Source organism: Xylocopa sonorina, chromosome 7 (assembly GCF_050948175.1).
Source record: "Xylocopa sonorina isolate GNS202 chromosome 7, iyXylSono1_principal, whole genome shotgun sequence".
NCBI lineage: Eukaryota > Metazoa > Arthropoda > Insecta > Hymenoptera > Apidae > Xylocopa > Xylocopa sonorina.
The window spans coordinates 1,596,791-1,621,368 of NC_135199.1; the positions used below are offsets into that span (position 1 = coordinate 1,596,791).

Sequence of the window (24,578 nt, forward strand, 5' to 3'; positions counted from 1 at the left end):
TATATGCCGTGTGCTTAGCTAAAATGTCCAATTTAAGATATTGAATTAATATTAATTTCAAGTTTATACTAGAATTAATCCAAAGAGACTTATTTTTCCCTTCAAAAGTGAACAATGTTACTTGGAATTATTAAGGAGAGTAGTATTAGATGTATTTATTGCATTATTTTGATATTATATATGTTATCCTTTGTATTTCTCTTGTTACTAGTGTATACTTGGATTATTTTATCATGTGCTATTTGTTACAATTTTAATTGATGAAGTATGGTGTATGAAAGTATTGTATGTTATATTATATTTGATGTAAAGCATTGTTACATAAAAATATATGCGCGTCCTGATTCAAATACTTTATTTATTCTAGCTATTTTTGAAAATACATATATAAAAAATATATCTTGTATTCATAGCAATAACAATAGGTTTTCTTATATCCGTACTCCTAAAATTTAGTTAAATATGAAATGATTCTATGTTTGCCAAGTACATTTGCTAGATTTATAAAGATATGTCATATTTTTTAACTTGATTTTATTTATTAATCAGAACGTCAAATTAATATGAAATAAAAACAGTATCCAATAAATTCAAATATTTATAATAAAGATTAAAACAAGTAAAGATGATTATAACAAGAGGTAGACCTAACAAGGCAGTCATTTAACCTGGAATGTATATGTACGTGCACGCGTGTGCGTGTATGTGTTTTACTAAGAAAGTAATTTATCGAAATAAGAAGCACTACTCTGTAGTTTTATCTTTTTTTATGAAATGAAAATCAGAATCTTCTGCGTCAAGAAAAAACTGTCGCGGTGTAACTGTTTTCTTTTTACCTATGTGTGGCACAGTGAAGTCAATATGTTTACATTTACTTTCATCTATACCATTGTAAGCTTGTAATGGTTGCACTAAAACCTCTGGATCTTCTGGACACGGTACCAGATGGATATAGTTGTCTTCATTTGTATTAATTGAAAAAGAAACATCTCTATTCTGTTATATAAAAATATATTTTAAAATTAACTATATAAATGAAATAGGCGTGGCTAGAACAAGGGCGGAACAGATGATACCATAAGTGTATAACAGATGGAGATATTTGTAGGAAAGTAAAAAACTGTAATGTTCAAAATATTCTTTCAAGATATGACAGAAATATGTTTAAGATTTTGTTTTTGGCTTTTAGGATTACCATTCAAAATTTTCTCAAAGATAATCTGAATTGAACCAGAACATTTATGATACGTTGAAAATTAAAAAACTTATGACAGAATGTTTAGGATTGCATATCTCCGCTGATTATCAATAGTCCTGATACACAACACTACACTTTTCTCCGCCAGCTATATGCCTGTAGTACCTGTGTATTCCTGATATAAATATCCGTCAATTAGAAAGATTCGTTATACTTACCTGTACATTGGTACCGTGTTTATCTGTTGCATTACTACAATTCTTTGGTATATGTAAGTCTGATAGTGATATTGTATGATTCCTTAAAAGTCCTCTGATTACTGCATTTCTATGAAGACCACATTTTTTTAAAATCGTTTCATTATTTTCAAACGTTTCTCTTTTATTTGTATCATATTTCAACAGAGACGTTTCATGAGAACTTTCTGCATCTAATGTAACATTTTGTTTAGACGCTGTATCATCAGAATTAGTGATAGGTTTTACATGTTTATTTCTCCAATGTCGTTCAAAGTCTTCATTTGCATAAGTAATGCCACAATTAGCCTATAAGTAAAATATGGTTCATATATTTCATTTCATTATATTTATAATCTTTAACTTAATGTACAGTATTTACTTCTTTAATGGAGGATGCAATTTCATTTTCATTAAAAACATATTCATTATATTTCTGACTATCAGTATCAATATCATCCTGGTCATACAACTGAAAAAAAGTAAGATTATTAAAATACTTAATTAGATAGAGAAGAAGAATAATCATTTGAAGGAAGCATGAAGCATCTTTTAAACTATAGCAAAGATCTTAAACATTCTCTCCCTAAACCTTCATATAATAATTCTTTCGATACAAAACATATTTATTATAGATATCATAAGATGTTGGAAAGCCTGCTACTAACATTTGCATTTCGTGGAGGTTTGGGCTTCCTTATTTTTAGTCTAAATATATTAGGATTCGATCGACGTACAAATGTAGGATTATCGTCTGCTTGAGGGATTTGCGTTATCCTTTGAATGTCAGCTTGTATATTCATTGTAAAGATAATCTAGGAAGGGAAATAAGATTTGCATAAATAATTATGAACTTATAATATTCTTAATACACGCTAACTAAAAAAATCAGTACATTTTTAAACTTAATTTACTGCATTATAGATAAAACAGACGTACATACATACAAATACATATTGTGTATTAATTTTTAGATTTATATATTGTTAATTTATTAATATAATGGTGAAATAATATTTTAATACATGTATCGATAATGTGAGAATGAAAATAAATTTAAATTTTTCCTATGCGAATAAAGTTAAAATAAAAAAATCACTTACTTTTATTTGCTTAACTATGTATACATATACGTAAATATTTGTATAAAATGTATATTTTGGCAAAAGGCACTTCCAATCCGATTAATCGCAGCACAAAATTAATTTTACGGTGTTTTATTATCTTTTTACCACCTGATTGAACGATAACAGTTTATTTCAAAGTATCCGTTAGTATATCGGTTACTGTTTTTGCGTGCTATACGATTGAATAATTTCCTATGTTATGATTGATGCAAAAACTCTTGTATTTGTTGAGTTGACGAGAAATGACCAATAACAAAACGCACCAATAACATCGTGAAGTATCAAGATATTCTTAGTATATATATATATTTGACATTTAAATATATATTTATTTAATAACTTGTAAATTTAAATACTAAAATATTCGATTTATTATAATATTAGTTGAGTAATTAAAGAAAACATAAATTACTTTAAAATACAAATAGCATCGTTCAAACGTATATAAAATTAGAATACAATTTTCTGTTTTTATGTCTTACATTGAAGTAACACGCGTACATAGCTATACACACACACATTTTTTAAACACAATAGAAATTATTACAGTCTAATTGAAACTAAATGAACATTTTATATTTTTACTCATTTAAAAAACGTTTGAATAACGACCAAAATAGAATGCTTAATAGTCATAAAAGAAGTTGATAGGTATATATATGTATTTAATATATTAATCGGAACTTTCTTAATTTTGGTTCTCTGCATTTATAACAGATTTTAAGAACAGGATATAAACTCACAAATATCTCAAGTAATTTACTCTCGCAACTACTTTAAATTCCGTGGTTGAATCATCAGTGACGTTATCTGATTAAGTAGTGTATCAGTGAACTGTCATCTAGACAGTTACTTTGAGGGGATATATTTACGAAATTCTTTTCTTTTATCCTATTTTGATTAATAACAACAGATAAAACAAATGTGTGATTGATTTGGAATACTTTTTATTAAATGAGATTGATTTAAATTATTCATCGGTCGAAGAATTGGTGTTTACACGTGGACAATGCAGGTTAGAACTTGGCGTAAAAATGAATTTAAACTTAAATTCATTATTTCTAGACTTGATATCATACACTTTTGTTAGCCAAGTATTTCCCTTCCTAAAATATTTTACATATTTATGCTTAAAATTTAATAGTTTAAAAGCAAACGTTTAAAAACAAACGTGGTTTGTTTGTATTTTAATACAAAAAATATTGGAAGTGGCAAATGCCACTTTGCTAATTATTTTTATGTCATTTGGTTCAAGAAATTAAGTTGATACGTATACTTAAAGTTTACTATTATTATACTATAATTTTTATATGTACTAAAATGTTATATTTTTCACTTGTACCAACATATTGTTGGCTTCTACTTCCAGAGTATAGAAACGAGTGTATTTTTTAAAAACTATTTCCGAAAGGAATAAATGAATCGACTCTAAGCCTTATGCAAAGAACAAAATGAGTATCATTTTTCCTTTCATATTTGTTCCTTAATAGAAAGGATTCAATTATTATTGTAGAGTATGTATTATTGATTTTGTAAAATAATATAAATTAGCAAAATAGTGTTCATAATAAAGTGAAATGTCTTAGATATACCAAAGGTGTATCAAAAAATTAGAGTAATTTTTTTGTGTAATGCTTAAATCTTGTTAATCAGGTTCCAAGATGGACATGAAAAATATCTTGATTTATTCCAATTTCCAGTGCAAATACTAGACTGTAGGTGGTTATGTGTTTATATAAAAAAGTTGTATACGTGAAAAAATATAAAACATACATACATGCAAATTGTGTAGCTACTCTGATTAGTGATTTTGTGTATGCATATATTTTATTTCTTTTGATTGTAGTCTAGCGCAAAATTGTCCACAATAAAATATTCTCTCTCTCTCTCTCTCTCTCTCTCTCTCTCTCTCTCTCTCTCTCTCTCTCTTTCTCTCTCTCTCTCTCTCTCTCTCTCCCTCTCTCTCTCTCTCTCTCTCTCTCTCTCTCTCTCTCTCTCTCTCTCTCTCTCTCTCTCTCTCTCTCTCTCTCTCTCTATCTTTATCTATCTTTCTTTACATGTAAGTAAAAGAAGTATTTTAATTTTAAATTATTTACTGCTTCAAAAGAGTAATGATATTGGAATTTGTGCTTATAATCAGTAGTTTTTACTGATTACTGCAATACACTTCTGTTGTATAGAGCTGCTGGTGCTATGCTTTTGCATTGATTTTTATATCGAGTTAAACTTTTTTCAACTTATTTCAATAGGTAATGTTTATTCTTCTATTGTTACATTCCGCCTATTATCTCTATTATCCTTACCGTCTTCTTTTTCATTCATTTCTCTGTACAATATATTTACGTCCATGGCTTTGGAAATCTGTAATGATTTCAAATACGATAGAATATTTTGACGAATTATACCAGAAACAATTAACTGTTAATAAACGCTGGTAACATTTTGAGGTAACAGAAAATCCCTATACGTGGTTAGTGTTAATATTTAAAATTTTACACGATTAATAGAATTTTCAATTGTTATAATCGAATTTAGGAAGAATTAACAACTGAATCTATTTGACGCTCTGTTTTATACGAATTAGAATCGCTGATGCGTTTTAATATTAAAGGAGAGTTGCTCAATTTTCGATAACATAAAGTTCTAAACTACTAATTTCCTAATTTATACGATTTAGAAAATTACACAGATGTAAGTTTCAGGTGTGCACGTAGCTATGCATCTTAACGGTAATTATGTGCCTCTACCAATCAAAGCAGGGATAAATGATGGTTTATTGTAGTTACGCACCCTGTAGATTTAGTTTAAGTTTTATTATTTACTTAACAATTACAATATTTTTAAGCCTATAGAAATCTACATCAATACACAATAGAATCTATAGAGTCTATTAATTATTTTACAAACAAATTTTCCAACACTCTTATCCAGAAGATGATTCTTCTGTTCGTAATAATGGACAAAAAGTTGTAGAAACAGTTAATTTAACGCGCATTTAGTAACTCTAGTTTCAATCCCCAACTTTGGAAGTTGAAAAATTCCATCTCTTCAACATGTACGCTGGCCATTAAAAAATAATATAACAATATTTCTCCGCGAACTATATATACATACGTAATATGTAGGATTCATTAATTTCCAGAATTGAAAGTGACCCTGCGCATTGAAAATATAAGAGAATAAATAAAGAAAAACAGAAGGAATATATTTGCTATATATTTATTTTCAATGTAGTAAATGGTAATATAAAATATTGTATCCTCTACTTTGTTCTACTTTCTAAGTATAGTAATATTTAATTAATCGAAAACTATTGCTATGGCTGTAGCCAGAAGCGTATTGTTTTTTCAGACCGTACGTTAAGCATTTCGACAGAAGTTAGTGTGTACAAAATTCTAGCGTCGTTTGGTTTCGGACCTCTTACCGTTCATCTTGGTGGTGGTATCGAAACGTTTGTGTGTAAACCGCACCGCACGTGTTAAATCCTTTCATTGGTTCGTCCGTGAAAGGGACAAGGGGGTGGGTAGAACATTTAATTCGAGCTTGCGAGGGAACTCGTTGATTAAAGACGAGGTACGCCAGTTGCGTCTCGACGCTGCTTCAAGTCGAGTCGTTTCGTATTTTCTGCGAAAGTTATCGGGGTAACTTTGACACAATATCCAATTTTCTTCAAATAAAAAGTTCTTATTTAGTCCGTCTTATAGTTTCTCGTGATTTATTGCGTCGGGGTGTCGAGATATAGCTACTAATCGTGAAATAAAAGTTATGAAGTGCCTTTAGAGATAACCGCCGAAGCTTGCTGGTTGTATCGAAGTTGAACGATGACAAGCCGCCTCCTCGCCTTCTTTTTCCCCAATTTACGAGGTCAGAGTTCTATTTCCTGTAATTTGCATGAGATGCTCTTAATGCTACGTTTTAAGGTTTTAACATTTGTTGGGCAAGTAGTAGCGGTTGTGTCTGAAAACATGTATCGGATAAATAGTCAACTTTAGCAAACTTTTTAATTTTTTCATTTACAATCATTATCATCTAGTTATTTATTCTATATGAATTCCAAATATTTCAGTTAGTTGTATATTTAATTATTATTCGAGCTACAAGAAAGGGTACTGTTTCAAATTTATGTGATTTTACATTCAACTGACAATTTCTGTTTTTATATTCGACCACGAAGAATCCGTCACTTGCTTGTCGTAACTAATACTTGCATGCATCGATAACGTTGTTGATAAGATCTTTTTATCGTTACATTTATCTACCTCTTGAAACTGATAGAATTGTTGCTGAAGATCTCGAAATTCAAGTATTCTCTCTATATTTAGAACGGCACCTTAAAAATAAGGTAGGTCTGTACCATGTTTGTATCACGATCGTTCAATATTGTTAATTAAATTTTTATTCATCGATATTTTAATCGATGCGATATGTACGTCTCCTTTGTACTTTATTCGGTAAAATTTAAAAACGTGATTGTATATCTTATTGTAACTGTTGTTGTATGTACAGACATATTGTATTGTTATCATTTTGTGTGCATCGTGATATCGTTATTTTTCCACATTCTATATTCGCGTAGAAAAACGTATAGAAAGTAATAAATTATCCATTTCGTAGAGTCTTGTTCTATTAAAGTGCGATAGTCGTCCGTAGTTAGAATTTTTATAAGATGGATGTTTGAAATTATTTCGTACACTGCACAGTTCACGTATGTATTGTGAACTAGTATCTTGATGCGCTCGAGGTTCCACTTTTCCCTCTAATTAACTTCATAGTACTAGCCGAGTTAAAAAATGCCCATCTTCCCCTCTGAAAATGCGGATGTGCTACGATGTTTTTCAATCAAGTGTCATTAATCGAGGTTTTTGAAACCTCGACCTAATTAATAGTAATATTTTTTATTGGCGTATGACCGTATTTCAAAGGAAAAGGATGAAGAAATTTGATTGTTTATAATTTAATAATTTGAATTTAAAGAAGAATTCGTGTCTTCCCTGACACTTTTAGAGTAATTGGAGTAATTATATATGGAATGTTATATCGTTTTCTGGTCTAATTAGAGGAATGTCTTAAATCTATTTGAATATACGCAAAGCCTTTCCTTACCATCGACTTTATTATATTTTTATTAATCATTATCCAAGTGGAAGTACTGTTTGATTAATGTTGCCAAATGTAATATAAATATATTTAACATAATAAATGATGAAGATTTTATTAAGCGATTTCAAAAGGAACTTTTCTTTTGTATAGGCACGCATAGTTTATTTACTACAATACCTTGAATCAAAATCCACGCATAAGCTACAACGCAACAATGCAATGTACAATTCCAATGAAATTATTATTCACTACACTGTATAAAAGGAGATTTCTTTCTCATTGGATGTCTTTTCCCATTTTCGCTTGTCCGCTTTTGCTTACCGTTAAAGAAAAAATTATAAAAAGGAAAACGAATCGTGAAGATATAGATAAGACTCGATAAACTCCTTAAAAGGAGCTGAACATTGCATTATATCAATTAATAATTACACCATTAGTAGATCGAACTGATTTCCTGCAACATTTACGCAAGTAGTTATGCAAATTGATTGTTCTTGGAAGACATTGTTTTAAATCTGTCTAAAGACATTCTTTTCTTTTCGGCGTTCTAATTATCTTTATTTCCGTTGAATAATCTTCAAATATGATTGTGCAAGTACGTATACGACAGCTTGAGTTAATAGTATTACAGATTTCCAAAATAAGAATATTTGTGCAATATCGTAGATCCGTCGCAGCGTAGTTTTTTATATTAAGAATTAAATCTATGAAAGAGAGAATGTCTACTAGACTATTTACCAGACATTTCATAGAATGTTCATCATTGCAATATATGTTATTAAAGTGTATCGTCAGTTTCATTCCCTTCAATGAATTTGAATTGTATTTATCGATTTCGTGATTGATTGTTATTATCTTGTTAACGGTATCTTATTTAAAAAGTTTGTAAATCAGAAATGAACAACGGAAAGTCTTTTGTGGATTAAAATGTCTTTTGGAACAGATAACGTACGTAAGATGTATTGTATACGCGCAGGAATTAGTTTTACGTCTATATAGAGGGTGTTCGGGTAGAAGAAAAATTGTTATAATTCAATATTATTTTATACGGTACGGAGAACAACGCACACTATGTCGAGTAAAAAGGCCTTAGTAAAACATGGGTCGAAAGGACAACTGTTTCTGAGAATCGAACAGATGAGAGAGATTTCATCTGGAATCAGTAAATTGTGCATCCGCGGTTGTGCATCTTATTAATATTATACGGTTACAAAGTATCATGCTGAAAATGTTAACGTTATCTTTATTATTCTAATGAAGAAATGGTAGGTATGTGTTTTATGCGTGGTCGTGTTAATGGAAGTGCTTTAGCTGAACTAGACGTTTCTTTACACGGAAACGTTTCCTGATCGTGGAGATTCCTCTTCAGAAGCAAATTAAAGTTAATCATAATGCTAGCAAATAAAAATGTACACGGCACAGTGTGTTCTACGTACAATATAAATATCGAATGGTTTTCCTTTTTCGAACACCCTGTACACGTAACATATATACACGATTTGGCGTTCTGATTGTTTTTACAAAATACATTTAGACGAAGAAAAAGTTATTATAATAGTTTTTATTTTTCTTATTCTATATTACTAACGTAGGTAATTGTTGTTAGAATATCTGAACATTTTAAACGTTTAAAAAAATTTAACTTTTATTCTTTTACTAAAAATCAAAAGTATTGTTCGTGACAAGCAACGAGTATGTCAAGGACAGACAAATGATATTAAGAGGACAGTTCCGGTTAGTTACTCGCGTTGTATTATCCATGCCAATTTAACACGGTTTTAATGTTCCTTATTGGACATCTAGTACTTCTTATGTTATTTATTTAAGCGGTCCTCACTTGGTGTTACATTATTTCCACAAGTCAAATGGCAGTCGGTATAACTTGTTTTTAAATTAGTACTTGTTTTAATAACTATCGTTGTTTTGACGGTTGCGTAATCAGAGTATCGTTAATAAATTCAGCGATTTGTTTTGTATATGACTGTCGAAGTTATCACGATGGTACGTGTAATTTTGTAATTCCTATTTTTCTTCTTGCATCGAGTTATCAATTTCCTTCCCTTTTTTTAATCAACAACAATTTTATAATCACTAATCCCGATTCATGAATCTAATAACAGGTGTTAATGACTGTTCTACATTAAATATTAAATTTAATTTAATTGTGTCTATCGCGAAGTTTGCGAGAAATATATATGTACAAGAAAATGGTGCATGCAATGATGTTTGTACACGTAACAGATGGACACAACACATACATATGTATATTTTACAATTATAAGCAAACTATGGCAAACTAGCTGGAATTGTCTTGTTATTTAAAAAATTGTTTAGCTTGATCTACGACTTTTTCAGTTATGAACAATGAATAAGAAGATTCTACTAAATTGTCGATCTTAATTAAAATGCATAATTGAATTACTACTGTTTTATCATATCATTGACACGTGTTTTAATTAATAATTTGAAGTTATAATCTATTGGCTCCATAAGGAGACGGGTATTATATAATTATACTAGAGCGGCCGAAGTAAATCGGTCTATAGTAATATTTATATACCTATTATAATATTTACGAACGACGACGACACAGGTCAGGCGTATGCTCTTATATTTGAAAGATTTTGGTGTTTCTTTTTCCAGAGATCAACAGAACAATTAACTAATAACTACAGTACGGGGACGTTAGAAGAAACCCTGGGTACGGACAGAATAACAACGCGGACCATCTCTGAGAAGATCATGAATATCTGCAAAAATATACGTTGGGTGCTTCTGCTGGATGTCTCACTCGCTTTATCGGGTACACATCAACCTTATTCTTATTCTTTTTAACCAATAGACATTTCTCTAACCAAGAAAATTTTACCAAGTTAATCTCAGTACTGATTTAATTTTAAACGTTTCGGAGAAATCCATTTTTGATAAATGAAACACACGTGTGTGTAAAGACTGGTATCTCGTGTAAAATTTTTGCTGCAACAAAAATATAAATGCTTTTATTATTTAATTATTCGTTAAAATTGCATTTAATTAGTGTGAAGTCGAAACGTTACGTTTTATTAATCTAATTTGTATTCGTAATTAATTTGGTTGGAAAACAAAGAAAAAAGCAGCAGTTAAATTGCCACGATTTGATATCAGAGATTGGATACTAGTACTAATGTTTAATGAATTATTCTTAATTATACACGAAAATGCATATTTAACAAGAAAATATCCAAGCGAAATTACATCGTGTATTATTCAGGTTGTCGCGTGTCAGTTTCTAATGATACCTTATAATCAAAAAGTACCCGGAATTGTCAAAATCATTATTTTTCTAAGTCGATCTGTCAAAAACAAGTAATTGTTTGGTGTGTTCTGGGAATTTCGCTATGTCAAATTTAGTTGAGTAAAGAGTCTGCCTGAAATTTTGTGTTTCTAACAAAATATCATGCGCGGAAGCAATGAAAATGTTAACGGTAGCCTATGGGACTTGATAATGTCGAAAATACAAGCGTACGAGTGGTAAAAAGAGTTTAAAGTGGTTGATGATTTACCTCGTTCAGGTCGTCCACTCACCTCCGTGACTGACGAAAATATCGAAAAAGTTTAAAAAATTGCATCAAGAGGGAAATAACAGCCGATCTTGGTGTCTTGTTCGGGTCGAATTGAATTGAAGCGCGTTTTGTACGTGACTATTTGAACAAAAACAACCTTAAGCCTCGTTTTGCGCAACCTCCGTATTCACCTGACACGACCAACGACTAAAGTTACCAGACGATTCAGGCGATAAAAGAGAATTCGCAGAAGGAGCTGAAGGCGATTGCAAAATCCATCGGCCTATCAAAAGTATTCCATTTGAATATATAATATCATATTATGTGTATTGCTTGCGATGGAGATTAGTTTGAAGGGAATAAAATAAACATTGATGAATAATTGAATTTTTTGATCATAATGTAAAACAGAGGAAAATAATAAATAAGCGTCGTTACAAAAATAGAAACATTGCAAACCTTAATTTTTTATTATAGAATGTATTGTCGTAACATTACGAAAATATAAAATATGTAAAACTTACACTTCTGAGTAACCGTGCGTGCAATTAGAGTTGACTGGAAAAGCGGGAACCGTGTAATACAATACCTCCACTATGAGTCGACTGTGTGTTTAGAATTTTTCCGGGCGTGTTGCATTAAATAACGTGGTGCGAACTGCGGTAAAACGTCAATGAACTGTCTTTTAATAAAATAAAATGTGTTACCGTGCAGAAATGAACGTATGCTCTACTAATCCAAGCACACATAAAATGAAGTTGTGTAAATATACGTCATTGACTTCGAGAAAAGTATTTTATCAATAACATCCAGTGAGTCTAAAGTAAGTAAATCGTTTTTTATACTGTCACCATGTAAAACTATTATTTATTTTTATATTCCCATAGTACAGTATCATGAGTGTACCGTATTAGAATTTCCCGTTCAAATTAGTCGTGGTAGAGAAAATAAAGATCAAACATTTCAACGGTTCAAAAAATATTCTTGCGAAATTCATCCTTGCTGATAACGAAAGTCTCTATAGAATTAATTACAGTCCCGTTTAGCTATCTTCACAGAAAATTCCAAAAATCACTTACTTTCTATCGATATCTTGGGTTGAAAGTACAAAAAAAATTCCTCTTTTTTTTTCTTATTTGTTTTTATATTGGGGAGGTTCAATCTTCGTGCGCAAAGAGCGAGATTATTCAGTGATATATTTATAAGAGCGTAAATTGACCTGTTAACCGCAACATTTTTCGATGTCATTAGCTCACTAGATATTCTTTACCTAACAAAGCCTATGCTAATAAACATTCTTCAAGTAAAATAGATAAAGGGAATTTATTTGAAAAGGTTATTATAGATACGTGTAGAGCGCAACGATCTCGATTTTTCGGTTTAAAGGTTGAATTATCAACAATAGAAAAAGGTTATCGAAGGAGATTACAGAAATTTATTCTTAACATATAACGGCGATGTAACGATAAATATTTGAATGCATATATATTCTATTTATTCCTACAGATAGTTTTATACGTTTAAATATAATAACAGTTTTTTATCATTTAAAATTAGCATTTCTGTTTCTCGTTTTTGGAAAAAGTAATGCTGTTTACTCACTGGGAATTTGTGTTGTTGTACAGTGTAATAATAGTATGACGTATATACGCATGCGTCTCACTCGAATACTTAATCATTGTCACGTGTAAGAGACGCACAGTACCGCTTATGACATTAGCTGTCTTGGCATTTAAAGTGGTGTTTCTTTCTTTTTCCTTCCTTTCTTCCTTACTTTTCGTCCGTTTCTCTCTTTCACTCCCCCCCCCTCTCTCTCTCTCTCTCTCTCTCCCCCCTACCTCCCTATCCCCACCCATGTCAGGCTGTTCTTGTTTTTATCCTCTTTCCAATTTCGTTACTCGATCGTGTACCGCGAACACGTGGCAAATTTACTAAACATGGGTGAAAGTAAAATCAACGCAAAGGTGAAACCGCAACAGAAAAATTTCAAACTGTTCACTCGACGTAATGTTTTCAGCGCGTGTGAGTATATTCGTCGTTTAGAGTATATTCGTAGTTTATCCATCTGAATAGGTAGGTGGCACGATACCGATGTGTTTCCTACAGAAGTGATAACGCTTCTTATAGGAGCTATTTGTCTGAGTCGCAAGTTACTTCAGTTTCTATTATGATATATAAATTGTTTTCTAGTGTAGGGATCGTCACGTTTTAAATTTAACTTGATATAATTAACTTTTAAATACCGGCTGTAGAAGTCATGGTTCGAAGAAATTACATCATAACACGAAGTGTAATTTACAGGTATCATCGTAAATTGTCCAGTCGTTTAGTAAGTAAGCAAATTACATTCGCTTTAGATTCGGATTGTGGAAAATTGTGTTCTTTTTTTTTATTTTATCTTCCACTGCTGCGTTAATAATTATTGCATTTGTTGTATTATTCGAAGCTTATCTAATTTAAAATCAAAGTCAAGAAGATAAATACAGATTGATAGGTAACTGTGATTATGCTTTATATTATATACTCTTGATATTTAATCGTTTATTTAATCGTAACGATAACTCTTCTAATGGCTATACTACTAGCTCGATGATCAAATAATTAATCGCGTCGTTTTGATGAAACGGCTTTAAAAAATTGAATATTGTGAAGTCCTAAGAATATTTTAACCTGCTACTGTGCCTTATTAAATGCAGTTATAATATTTAAACTATTTTAGCAGCCCATAAATTATAATTGACGTTTAGCAAACACCAAGGAGATATTTTATTTGGTGTAATGAAAAGAATAATCTGGGCGGCTTCAGTGTACTGATTACGCGAGTATAAGCGAGTATGTTTAATCAACTTTGACTGAATGGGAAAAATAGGTACCCCATTATTGTGTTAACTACGAATAGGTTTGGAAATAATTTCGGTAAACACATTTCACACACCTACATAAAAGTATGAAAGTATTATATAATGTCAAAAACTGTATTAGTACATAGTAATGGAATCTTTTTTAAGTTATTTCTTGTAACCATTAAATTTTTAATGCGATGTTTTATTATGCATTTCAGTAATTATACTGCTAGCGTTATTGGAATTCGGGACAGTTCCACAACAGCGTATCGGTTTCTACTGTAATGATCCAAAAATTTCTTTCAAGTTCATGGGAGATACAATTTCTATGACAATATTGTTAACCGGATGTTTTCTAATGCCAATCGTTGTGGTATGTACTACAAACAAAAATCAGTTTCGGACATCGCCCTTAATCGCTCTTATTATGAAGGTCTATTAAGATTTAGTTTTTTCTTCGTTTTCCAAGAATTGTAATCAATGAGGTTCGTTTAAGAATTTCGAATAATAAGCATCGTCCAAGAAGAAATTAATGAAACGAAGAAAAATATGAAGTATATTACTTGTGCTGCTTACATAAGATATATTTAATGAAGTGTTTTATCATTACCGTATCGTATATGGATAGGTATTTATTATGATTGTAAGTATCTTATAATAGATCTATCTCTTAGGCCGATTAGAAGCGATCCGATTAAAATGCGCATCTACACACATATACACACATATTTTTTTTTTTTTATGCGATCCTCTTTAAATTTTACAAGTTCGCATATTCCTTTGAAGTTTGTTGAAATTTATTGCATAACACTTGTAGATGTGGATAGCTGAATCCTTGTGCTATCCCGCATCCAGCTACGATACAACCTCAGGATGCGCTGGTTCGAGAGCAAAGCAAGTGTGGTTGTGGTATGGTCACTATTCGATAGGAATAGTTATCTTGACATGCATATGCGACGTCATGAAAACTCTAGTCGGTGAACCAAGGCCACATTTTTTGGATACCTGTAAACCGCGCGAGGCTGAGAACTGTACCAACGGGTAAGCATTTTCTTAAATCATCACATCCTTTTGTATCATGCTCTAAAGTTATATATGTATCTTTACAAGTTTTTTTTTCAGGTATGTGGAGAAGTATACGTGTACAAATGAAAAACAGTCAGAGTGGTTTATCTCAGATTCCAGTAAATCATTTCCATCTGGTCATTCCGCTCTTTCTATGTTTACAACTACTTTTATCGTGGTAAGTTAAGCTCGTACACATATGTAGGTGTAATAGTGGTACACCTATATTCTACAATAACTATGATCTGATTAAATATCTCTTTCCACTTGTAAATTGTTCGTTCTGTTCGTAGTCTAACGTAATGGCTTTCATTCTTTAATTTTCAATTATTCCGTGGGAAGATTTGTAAAGAACGAAAGAAAAACTAGACCAATTAAGCGCTTTAAGCAGTTTTTTACGTTTTTAATAGAAGTGTTGGACACTTTCTGCAAGGATTTCGTCGAGAGTTTTAATTAGAAGAGAGGTCATTTCTGAAGAAATGTAGTAGTATACCAACACTTCTATTGCATTGTCTGCAATTAACTGTGAATATCAAAGGATTGCTCGGGGAGTTCAGCCATCGAAATAAAAAGTGGGAAGCAGCAGTGTTTCCTCCTGCAAACTTCTGCGTCATTCGCGAAACAATATTTGCGCGGAACGTTACATGTACAGACAACGGTCAACAATGGAAAATAATTTGAATGAAAGATAAAAGATAAACTGCGAACAGTGCTTGAAGATTCACAGATCTTTTTTATCAAAAGGAATCGTCCTGATTTGATTTTATTCCCCAGTGGTACTTGCACAGTCGTTTGCCAAATTGGACGTTCCTCCTGAAACCATGGTTAGAATGCATGATATGCTTATGGGCTGTGATATGCTCGCTAACTAGAATCAGTGACAACAGACATCATTGGTGGGACGTAGTTGTGGGCCTTATTCTGGGTTTTGGATTAAGTGTACTTACCGTCACAGTGCAATGCCGTAAGTTTTCGTTGGACCGTAATCTGTCACGAGTCTACAGTGATCCTATGGAAAACGGACAAATGTACAATAAGCAACAGCAAAGCGTGAAGAAACTCCTACAGGAGACGACAGTTGATCTTCCGGAAGGTCGGGAATTAAAGGCTGTCAAATCGTCGTCGTCTTGGAAAGAATAAGACTTAAAGACAGATAAACAAGAGAGAGAGAAAGAGAGGGAGGGAAAGAGAGAGCGAGCGAGCGAGCGAGAGAGAGAGAGAGAGAGAGAGAGAGAGAGAGAGAGAGAGAGAGAGAGAGAGAGAGAGAGAGAGAGACGTCTCACTACGTATATGTTTCATACAAACTGCATAGATAGAAATCACTAGTGAAACTTACATATCGTGTTTCTGCGATATTCTAAAAAATTATTTATTTTCTCATTGCATCATTATAATTGTATATAAATATTTAATAAGTATATTCTGTTGTCAGAATATGTCGCAGTGATATCCGTTTAGAATTTGGAAGGTAATCATAGTTTTAATTGCTCATCGGTATTAGAGTTTTATTATTAAATTATTGACATTGTGACGCCCATATTTATGATACGGGACTCGAACCTCATTATTTCTGATTAGAAAGTGATCAAAGCTTTTCTTTTTCTCTCGAAACAACAGAAGGTGTTAGGCACAAATGAATTACACATCTATTACAAACAGCTTGAGTTAACGTGTGAAAAGGATAAGGAAATTTTGATACTTTTAACATTACTTTAGAATAAGAGGAGACAACGATTGATTTCTCTATCACACTTTAACTCGCACGTCGATCGCTGTGTGAGTTTATTGCCTTAGTATCGGAGAAAGAGTGGTCTAAAGTAGTTTTATGAGTTATTTAGTTCCCGATACAGCGGCTTGAAAATTACAACAATTAATAATTACGCATATCGATGGTATGGTCGAGATGATAAGTTAATTTGCTAGAAGAAATTTATTCGAACGTGGTTGTATGTTTTGTTTCCAACTATTAATTATTTATTAAGGATTTCTTGCAATAAAATAATTTTGATCCGAGAAATGAAACTTCTTTAATCATTTTTATTTGCCTTATCGTCGATATCATCGATATATGTGAATTTATAGATAATAGTTTGCGGTGGCTTTGATTCTGGTGAATAAACGCCGTGCGATTTCCGTCGCGGTACCAGTGCGTATATTTAAATTAATATAACTTATACGTGAAGTATACATATTTTGTGGTGCAGGTTGCTTCATCAATTCACTAATAATTAAATCAAGGAGGACGAAAAATATCGAAACTTTCAAGTATACGGTTTTGATTTAGCAGTATTCTCTCGCGAAGCTTTGGTGGATAACAATATTCTTAATTAAAATAACCAGTTTCGTATATTCTGTAAGCTTTGTGAATACAAACGTTGATTTTAACGTCAATAGTCTTTCCCAGTCGAGAAATGTGAACTATTCCAGTTTATTATAAATATTTAAATAATCTTTTAGAACATATTACAATTACAAAGTAGTATTTCGATTATTAAAAAGACAATTATTTTCAACCTCTAAACATTCCAAACTGTATTTATATATCTACTTTGATGAAATCTGCATTTATGCTTTGAATATAAATAAAAAAAAGGAGTGTTTTTTTTTTTTAATTTAGAAATAAAGTGTTGATTCTATCGCGTGTAGTGCTCAAAGGATCTGGTCAAATTTGATGTTTTAATTACTTCTTTAAAGATATGGAAAAGGTCATTAAGGTTAAAAGGTCAAGAGTATTTTATTAATGTTCAATTACTTTAATTGTCCTTTCTCTGTATAGTAGTATTATTTATATTTGTGCTTTTATAGGTATTAATGATTATAAATACAATTCAGTTTTTATGAATCTTGAATGTATTTGTAAAATCCTGTTATCTTTGTATAGGGTGTTGGTGCAATTACTTGCCTCTATTTTTTTTATAAATATTAAGGAAGATAAGAGAAAACCAGAGGAGAATAACATTTTAATACCATTTATTCCTCCCGTAAATCTAATATTTATAAGAGAAATATGGTTTAATTTTGTGTAATTGTGCGACAGTACATGGCTTTTACAAAACAGTTAGTTTTAATAATATTAAAATCAGACCTAAAGTGTACGTTAATATGCTTCCTAATAAAAGACGAGGGTAAACAAAATTATTTAAAATGAGAGTGATGAGGTGATGAATAAACATAATGTTGATTGTAAAACTCTTACATATTTGATTATTAGTATTTCTGCACTATTGTACATTTGAAAGTTTGTATTTCAGTACATTTGACACTGCTAATGTAATTTTCATAATCGAATTTCTTCTAAAAATTTCGATTATTCTAGTATTATTGATATTACATCTGTTGCTTCGCTATTCAGCACCTATGTTATATGTATAATAGTATAACATGTAAAATATGTAAAATATTTACAATTTTTTTCAAATATACGGATGTCAGGTATTGAAAGATGAAAAGTGTTAGGCATACGAACAACCAGAAGAAAATTAATTTATGAAAATGAATAAACAGAACATTTGAGTTGGATATTTCGGCTGTGAGCGAATTCGTTACGCAAATTATCAATGATAAGAAATATTATCTGATCTATATTCCGATAATTAGAAATTTTGTCCAATATTAGGATGGTATTTCAGTTTCACACGAAAAAAGCCACAAGATACTTTGCAATTAATTTGTACATATATCAATTTAAGCAGAAAGCATTCCTCTTTATTAAATGTATAGTTATAGCATATTAAATAACAATTCCGCGCGTACAAAGCAAATACATTATCGTCATCGTTAATTTCATATGGAACTGCTCATGGAACGATATATTTTAATTGTAGTCAGTCGTAATATGATTTTAACGTTTCATTCATAATAAAGTTGTGTAATATACGTACGTATTTAACATTACGAATTAGTGTTACGGGTTATAATACATACAATAAATAATGTGAAATATAATTCCAGTAAATCTTTTATTTGCCTTGCAAGGGCAAAAAATTGTACAATAAAATTGTCCACATCGCTTCTATTAATCCTTTGAATACCTCGTTGGTATAAAACTTATAAAAAAACTAAAAAGATAACTGCGAGAACCCCTTTGCTTATTCCTGATGCTCGTATAAGGGCATATTTTTAATTTCCATTCCGAATTGCGTTCGAACATCAGCGAGATATCGGATAACGAATACGGTAAAAGAATCGATAATAGCATCAAGTCACTATGGGAAAATTTCGCCACGCAATTTTCTGCCGCTCAAAGGGTTATAAAAGCGATTAATATGTGGCGGTATCGTAATAGCGATAAGAAGGAATTAATAACAATTGTTAGGGAAACGTGTATATTTTATTAGAATTTACATTCCAGTTGGGACTCGAAGTTGTAAATATTGTAAATATTATATATTAAATATATAATACTAGATGGTGATATTTTGTTTAGTTTTAATTCAGTAAGATTTCTATTTAATTAATATTATTCCGATGGTAAAACATTTATATGAATATATCGTGGCCAGATGTGCTATCTTTAAAAGTAGTAACATATCTTACGTGTTAAAGGAGAAATATGTAGAAATGTACATCTTTGCTTCATAATCTGTGAGATCTAAGCGTAGCTGTCAACAAATGTATATTTTTTGTATGTATAAATAAAAGTTTGCATTTTTCAACTGATCGAATCTTCTAATTCTTCTAACATCCTCTTCTTACTTTATTTTTATGATTTCGCTGTTCTCGTGTATTGATTAACACCAGTTGAAAAGAAAGATTTTCAATAAGTCGATACTGACTGAGAAAAGATCGGAACAGAAACAGAAAAGTGTCTTGTGTAGCTGAGCTATGGGGTAGTTGTGGTCTTTAGTTGTGTCTGAAGTGTGTTTTTTGAACGAGTAACTCTAGAACTTTGTTATTAAATGTTATTAAACAAGTCTCCACCAATTTTAAGCTGACTACTTTGAATTCAGAAGAAGAATTTCCTTTACTTATTCAAATTTTTGTTTGCCTCATATTTCGCGTGTTTTGTCAGTAATCAAGTTAATTAGATATTCTAAAACTTTTCGAAGTATGATACGTTTAATATGCGTTAAAGAAAAAAAGGAAAGAACAGAATCGAAAGTGGCATAGTAGTTAAAAAATTGTGCATAGTATAGACACCGGTGTAAACACGTGGTTTTATCGCCAGTTTAAAACTTTCTCTTTCGCCGGTTGTTCTCCTTTTTATTCGCGCGTAAACGGACGGATGTGTCGAAAACGAGCGATTTAATTTAGTGACCAGGCAGGCAGTCGTATACAACAGGATGGCTGAAGCATTTTTTCGTCAAAGGTTCGCGTTCGCGCGCCAGGTTTCGTACTCGTAGCATTTTTCCCCTCTTTTTTTCAATTACTCCTCTCTCTCGTTCGCGAACGAAACAATTGGTCAGGGGTGGAACGGCAAGAACCGAAAAGTGCATGCACGGTGAGAGATGGAGGCTGGAAGCAGGAGAGAGTGGCGTGATTGCCGGAGTGAGGAGCGGTGCAGCGGCACCAAGTTGGATGAGAGAGATGAAGTGGTAGATTAACGTCAACCGACGTAGCCCATTCATAACTGGCCTCTCTTCTGACCGTGCGCGCGCCCCGGGACCGCCTATATATACGCACAACCTATACGACGATTTATAGAATTGGAAAAACGATATCGGAAAAATAGTAAACTTTATTGATGAATCCCTTCCCGACCTTTAAGCGATATTGCAGCGATCGAGTCGCCCCGGCGTCGTGCTACAGGTGGTATTTAAGCCAATCCATGCGCTCTCTCTCTCTCTCTCTCTCTCTCTCTCTCTCTCTCTCTCTCTCTCTCTCTCTCTCTCTCTCCCTCCCTCTCCCTCTCTCCCTCTCTCAGCTTTCTGACAATAACATTTTTGAAATACGGTTAAGTTAAAACTCTTATCACTCGTCTCCGATGTCGACTATTAAATCTTCTAAATTGAAATGCTCGCGCGTTTGTTTATTTTTAAGCGTTTCTTTTTTCAAAAAGATTTATTTGCTAAGCTATTCGATGGATTTGTGTCCCTAAATTTTCGTGAATCGATTTTACTTTGTTTATCAAGTGACTGTTTTAATCATTTTAATAATTTGTCGCGTGATAAGTGGAGGGTTTCTATGTAAAGTGGGAAAATACAGTAAATATTGCTGTTATTCGTAATATTAATAATGTTATTCGTAATCTTCTACGAAGCTGCATATTCTAAAGAGAATTCATATAAAAATCAATTACAATCTGTATCTCGTCGTTTTGAAAAATAGTATAACCTTAAGTATATACAATATATAATGACGAATAAATTGCACACGATAGTATTGTAAATTAGTATGAGTAAATTGGTATGCGGAGAACCGCGAATGGAATTTATGGTGCGATAGGATTATCTTTGTTAATTTCTAAAGGTAATGTAACGAAAAGATTAGGATGGAAAATAGATAATTTTAGATCGTATTGGTCTATGAAAATCGACCAAAATCAAGCACAAGATTTGGAAAAATCAACGATTAAGTTTACCGTTGTCGAATTAAGCAATATGAAAAAGGTAGATTTTTATCTAGACGAGATTTATAATTGTTTAGTTATTACCACGCAGAGAAGCATAAAGACGAAATCTAATAACTATTGAGAAAGAGTTTCGCAATTTAGTTTCTACACTTATCTTTAGTTTCTGATTTGTTTTATGTTCAAGTTTCGTGGCAGACCGGAACCGGCAATTTTCTAATATCCTTTATTTTTATACAAACGACATAATTTTATTAATTACAATAGTGAGTTAATTACGGTAGTGCGTACTGTTCTTTAAATAGATTTTATCGTAACTGAAAGACTGAAAATGAAATGTAATAGGTTTTAGAAAATTGTAAAGAAAATGTTAGAAATGAAGTATACTCGAGAATCGGTATCTGCTTCGTGAAGAATCGAAATTATTGCATCGCAATATTACGTGTTGATAGTACCGAGAAATTAATTAAAGTAAGAATTGAAGTAAAGTTGGCGAATAGAAAATTAGTCAGCTAGTGGGGGATGAATTAAAATGAAAATGGGAGTGTCTATCCGTTAGGGAACGGAAAGAAGGAGGTGTCCAGTTCAGTCCAGTCCAGTCTTGTCCAGTTGGGAAGATATCAACGGACGGGACAGTGTAGCTTCGCAGGCTTTAATACCGTGGCATTCCCTTTATACTGGTGAACGAAGCATAACGTGAGATCCGCTTTAATCCTAATATACCATACGTACGAGGGACTGGGAAAATAATGCCGCGGGCCACAGAATCAGAGAGATTGTTAATCGCGTAAAGAACGCTGATATCTGAAGACGATCGTCGGCGATTCTTCATCGATCAGTCTCCACGAATTCCCTAATTAGGCAGAATTTCGAACAAGTCGGACTAGATGGCGCTGCCAGCCGTACGGAACTCAACCCTTCCGACAAAATATTTTCTGTTCGTGATGTTTGTTCGAATCGTGGGAGAATTCTTGTCGGAATACAGGTTGGACAACATCTGGCAGTTGATCAACGGTCATAATAAAATGAAAAATTTCTCTCTGGAGTAGTGGACCAGTTCGCGGGCATTCGGTGACGATTAAATACGTACGCGATCATTGCGATGGTCTAATTGTAGAAAATATTTTCGGTGAACTAACGAGTCAGTAACTTTGCCGGCTCTGAACATAGGCAGGGGAGAACGTACGCTAAGACCAGAAGGACGTTCTGTGACGCATTCAATTGAAAATCTCAAGGCACCCTTATACACCGTTCGAAGATAATATATCGGGTTACATTACGTGCAAAATTGATCAGTTATTTTAGCTGGGAATAAAGTTTCTAACGAAACCGCTTGCGATCAGGTTTTTCTTATAGAAATAACTATTGTGCATTTTATCGCGCGCCCATCTGCTCTATCTATAGAAATGGACTGTAGGTCGAACGAAATTCACTTAATTAGTTTAAGAATTTCTTGTTTTCTTTTCTTTTCAAATCGATCGATTTAAATCATTCGATTTGAGAAGTAATTAGTTTATTAATTGATTTGTTCTTTTCAATACATTCGACCGTGTATTTTTCAATTGAAACTTCTTATATTTCTGTTAAAAATTTGGGCAAATTTTAAATAAAATTTATTCAAATTTAAATGCGAATTCTCCCTATCATTGAATTAAAGTAAACACTTATTTGATTCAACGTTAACTTTGTTAAAAATAAATACGTTTTTATTTAAAAGAATTCTGTAATGCTCTCTCATGTCGATCACTTAATTGAATAATGTTGAAATTTCTTCGATACCGGCGCATCTATTATTTATTTTCGATACAGGATCAACTAACACGTACATGCTCATTATAAATTTCAAATCGATATTGAAAACAATTCCGTCTTCAGAGTGCTTCCAGTCGAAAGAAAGTAAGCAATACCTGGAACATATAAAACATTGGATTGTTTCGGATTGTAAACCTCTGTAAAATAATAAAATACCTATTAATTTCAAAATATTGATCATTTGTTGCAATGAAGTAACACTGGACTTTATACGCTCAATTGATGAGAAGTCGATAACAGTTGTGCGAACCTGGATGGGAATATTCTATTTCACTTGCGCCTTAAGACAAAATTATACGATTCCCTGCTCGTACGATGCAGTTAATTCGACTGAATCGAGAGTAAAGTAAACAGCGTAAGTTACAACTTGATAAAACACTTCGTCTGAATGCGATTGTAACTCGTACTGTTCTCTTCGTTTCCAGTTTTATTGAATCGATCACCGTCATTCTAGGGAAGAGTAAATGATGTAAATTTAATTCCGGACAAAAATTGACTATCCTCTATTCAGATTTTTATCAAATTAGTTCAATATAAAAAAACTGAAGCCTGCAATATAGTATGGTACAGTATAGAGCGAAAAATTTCTAAACAAATATTTATTTCGTACAGCATTCTTAGAAACACTAATTCTATACCGATGAAAATAAAAATATGTTCTATTATCATAGATAAAGGAATTATTATCCAAACTAAAATGCTTATTATATGTATACCTTCAAAAGTATTCATACGCAGAATATATGGCTGTTTTTTTCAAGTCAAGTCCTTCCCAGTAATAATTCCATTTTTCATTTTCCATGATAAATTGTGCCAAGGAATTTCCAAGTTATTTTGTTGGTCGTTTAAACGGTGTTATGTCTGACTAGTTTTTCACAAATGTTCACACACATATCTACTAAACATCAGGAATAATGTCGATAAAGAGATCAGCGTCCAGTCTAACGGAAAAGTAAACGGGACGAGTAGAAGGAACAACACGAGCTGGCTAGCTTTACCTTCTTCCTGTTTTCGATCATACGTTACGTATATCCGAAAAAAAAGAAGCAACAAAGGATACGTGGACAAGGAACGCAGAGAAGAAGGAGAGGGCGCGTATCGCGAAGAAATTAGCAAGAAGGGCGAAAGAAAAATGACAAAGAGAAAA

General features: G+C 32.1%; 3 protein-coding genes across 4 annotated transcripts in view; 1 reads left to right on the plus strand and 2 right to left on the minus strand.

Annotated features, from left to right (window-relative positions):
- Alars-m (alanine--tRNA ligase, mitochondrial) overlaps positions 1 to 9,806 on the minus strand; it is a 41,399-nt gene extending 31,593 nt beyond the window's left edge. The window contains exon 1 of the mRNA XM_076898240.1: positions 9,801 to 9,806. The gene's annotated coding sequence lies outside the window, so the exon portion shown is untranslated. The remainder of the gene's footprint in view (positions 1 to 9,800) is intronic.
- Positions 686 to 2,843, minus strand: LOC143425252 (uncharacterized). Of its 2 annotated transcripts, none has more exons than XM_076897908.1 (5): positions 2,667 to 2,843; positions 2,103 to 2,249; positions 1,817 to 1,906; positions 1,417 to 1,743; positions 686 to 996 (listed from the first exon to the last, which is right to left on the minus strand). In XM_076897908.1, exons 2-5 carry the CDS (start codon positions 2,235 to 2,237, stop codon positions 745 to 747), a joined length of 804 nt encoding a protein of 267 aa, XP_076754023.1. In that variant the 5' UTR covers positions 2,238 to 2,249; positions 2,667 to 2,843; the 3' UTR covers positions 686 to 744. The 2 variants fall into 2 exon arrangements, with proteins under 2 accessions (XP_076754023.1, XP_076754022.1); XM_076897907.1 differs by having other exon boundaries at positions 687 to 996; positions 2,538 to 2,842.
- Positions 3,445 to 16,251, plus strand: LOC143425251 (phospholipid phosphatase 1). Its single transcript, XM_076897906.1, has 6 exons — positions 3,445 to 3,576; positions 10,305 to 10,464; positions 14,265 to 14,419; positions 14,864 to 15,087; positions 15,169 to 15,289; positions 15,886 to 16,251. The coding sequence occupies exons 1-6, from the start codon at positions 3,571 to 3,573 to the stop codon at positions 16,249 to 16,251; spliced, it is 1,032 nt and encodes a 343-aa protein (XP_076754021.1). The 5' UTR covers positions 3,445 to 3,570.
- Positions 16,252 to 24,578: the final 8,327 nt, after the last annotated feature.

Excerpts from the sequence above, each read along its gene's own strand:
- LOC143425252 (XM_076897908.1), bottom strand. The coding sequence starts at position 2,237 with ATGAATATACAAGCTGACATTCAAAGGATAACGCAAATCCCTCAAGCA. Across the intron at positions 1,744-1,816 it reads TTGCATCCTCCATTAAAGAA|GCTAATTGTGGCATTACTTA; the intron begins GTAAATACTGTA and ends TTTTACTTATAG. Across the intron at positions 997-1,416 it reads AACACGGTACCAATGTACAG|AATAGAGATGTTTCTTTTTC; the intron begins GTAAGTATAACG and ends TTTATATAACAG.
- LOC143425251 (XM_076897906.1), top strand. Across the intron at positions 10,465-14,264 it reads TGTCTCACTCGCTTTATCGG|TAATTATACTGCTAGCGTTA; the intron begins GTACACATCAAC and ends TATGCATTTCAG. Across the intron at positions 14,420-14,863 it reads TTCTAATGCCAATCGTTGTG|ATGTGGATAGCTGAATCCTT; the intron begins GTATGTACTACA and ends TAACACTTGTAG.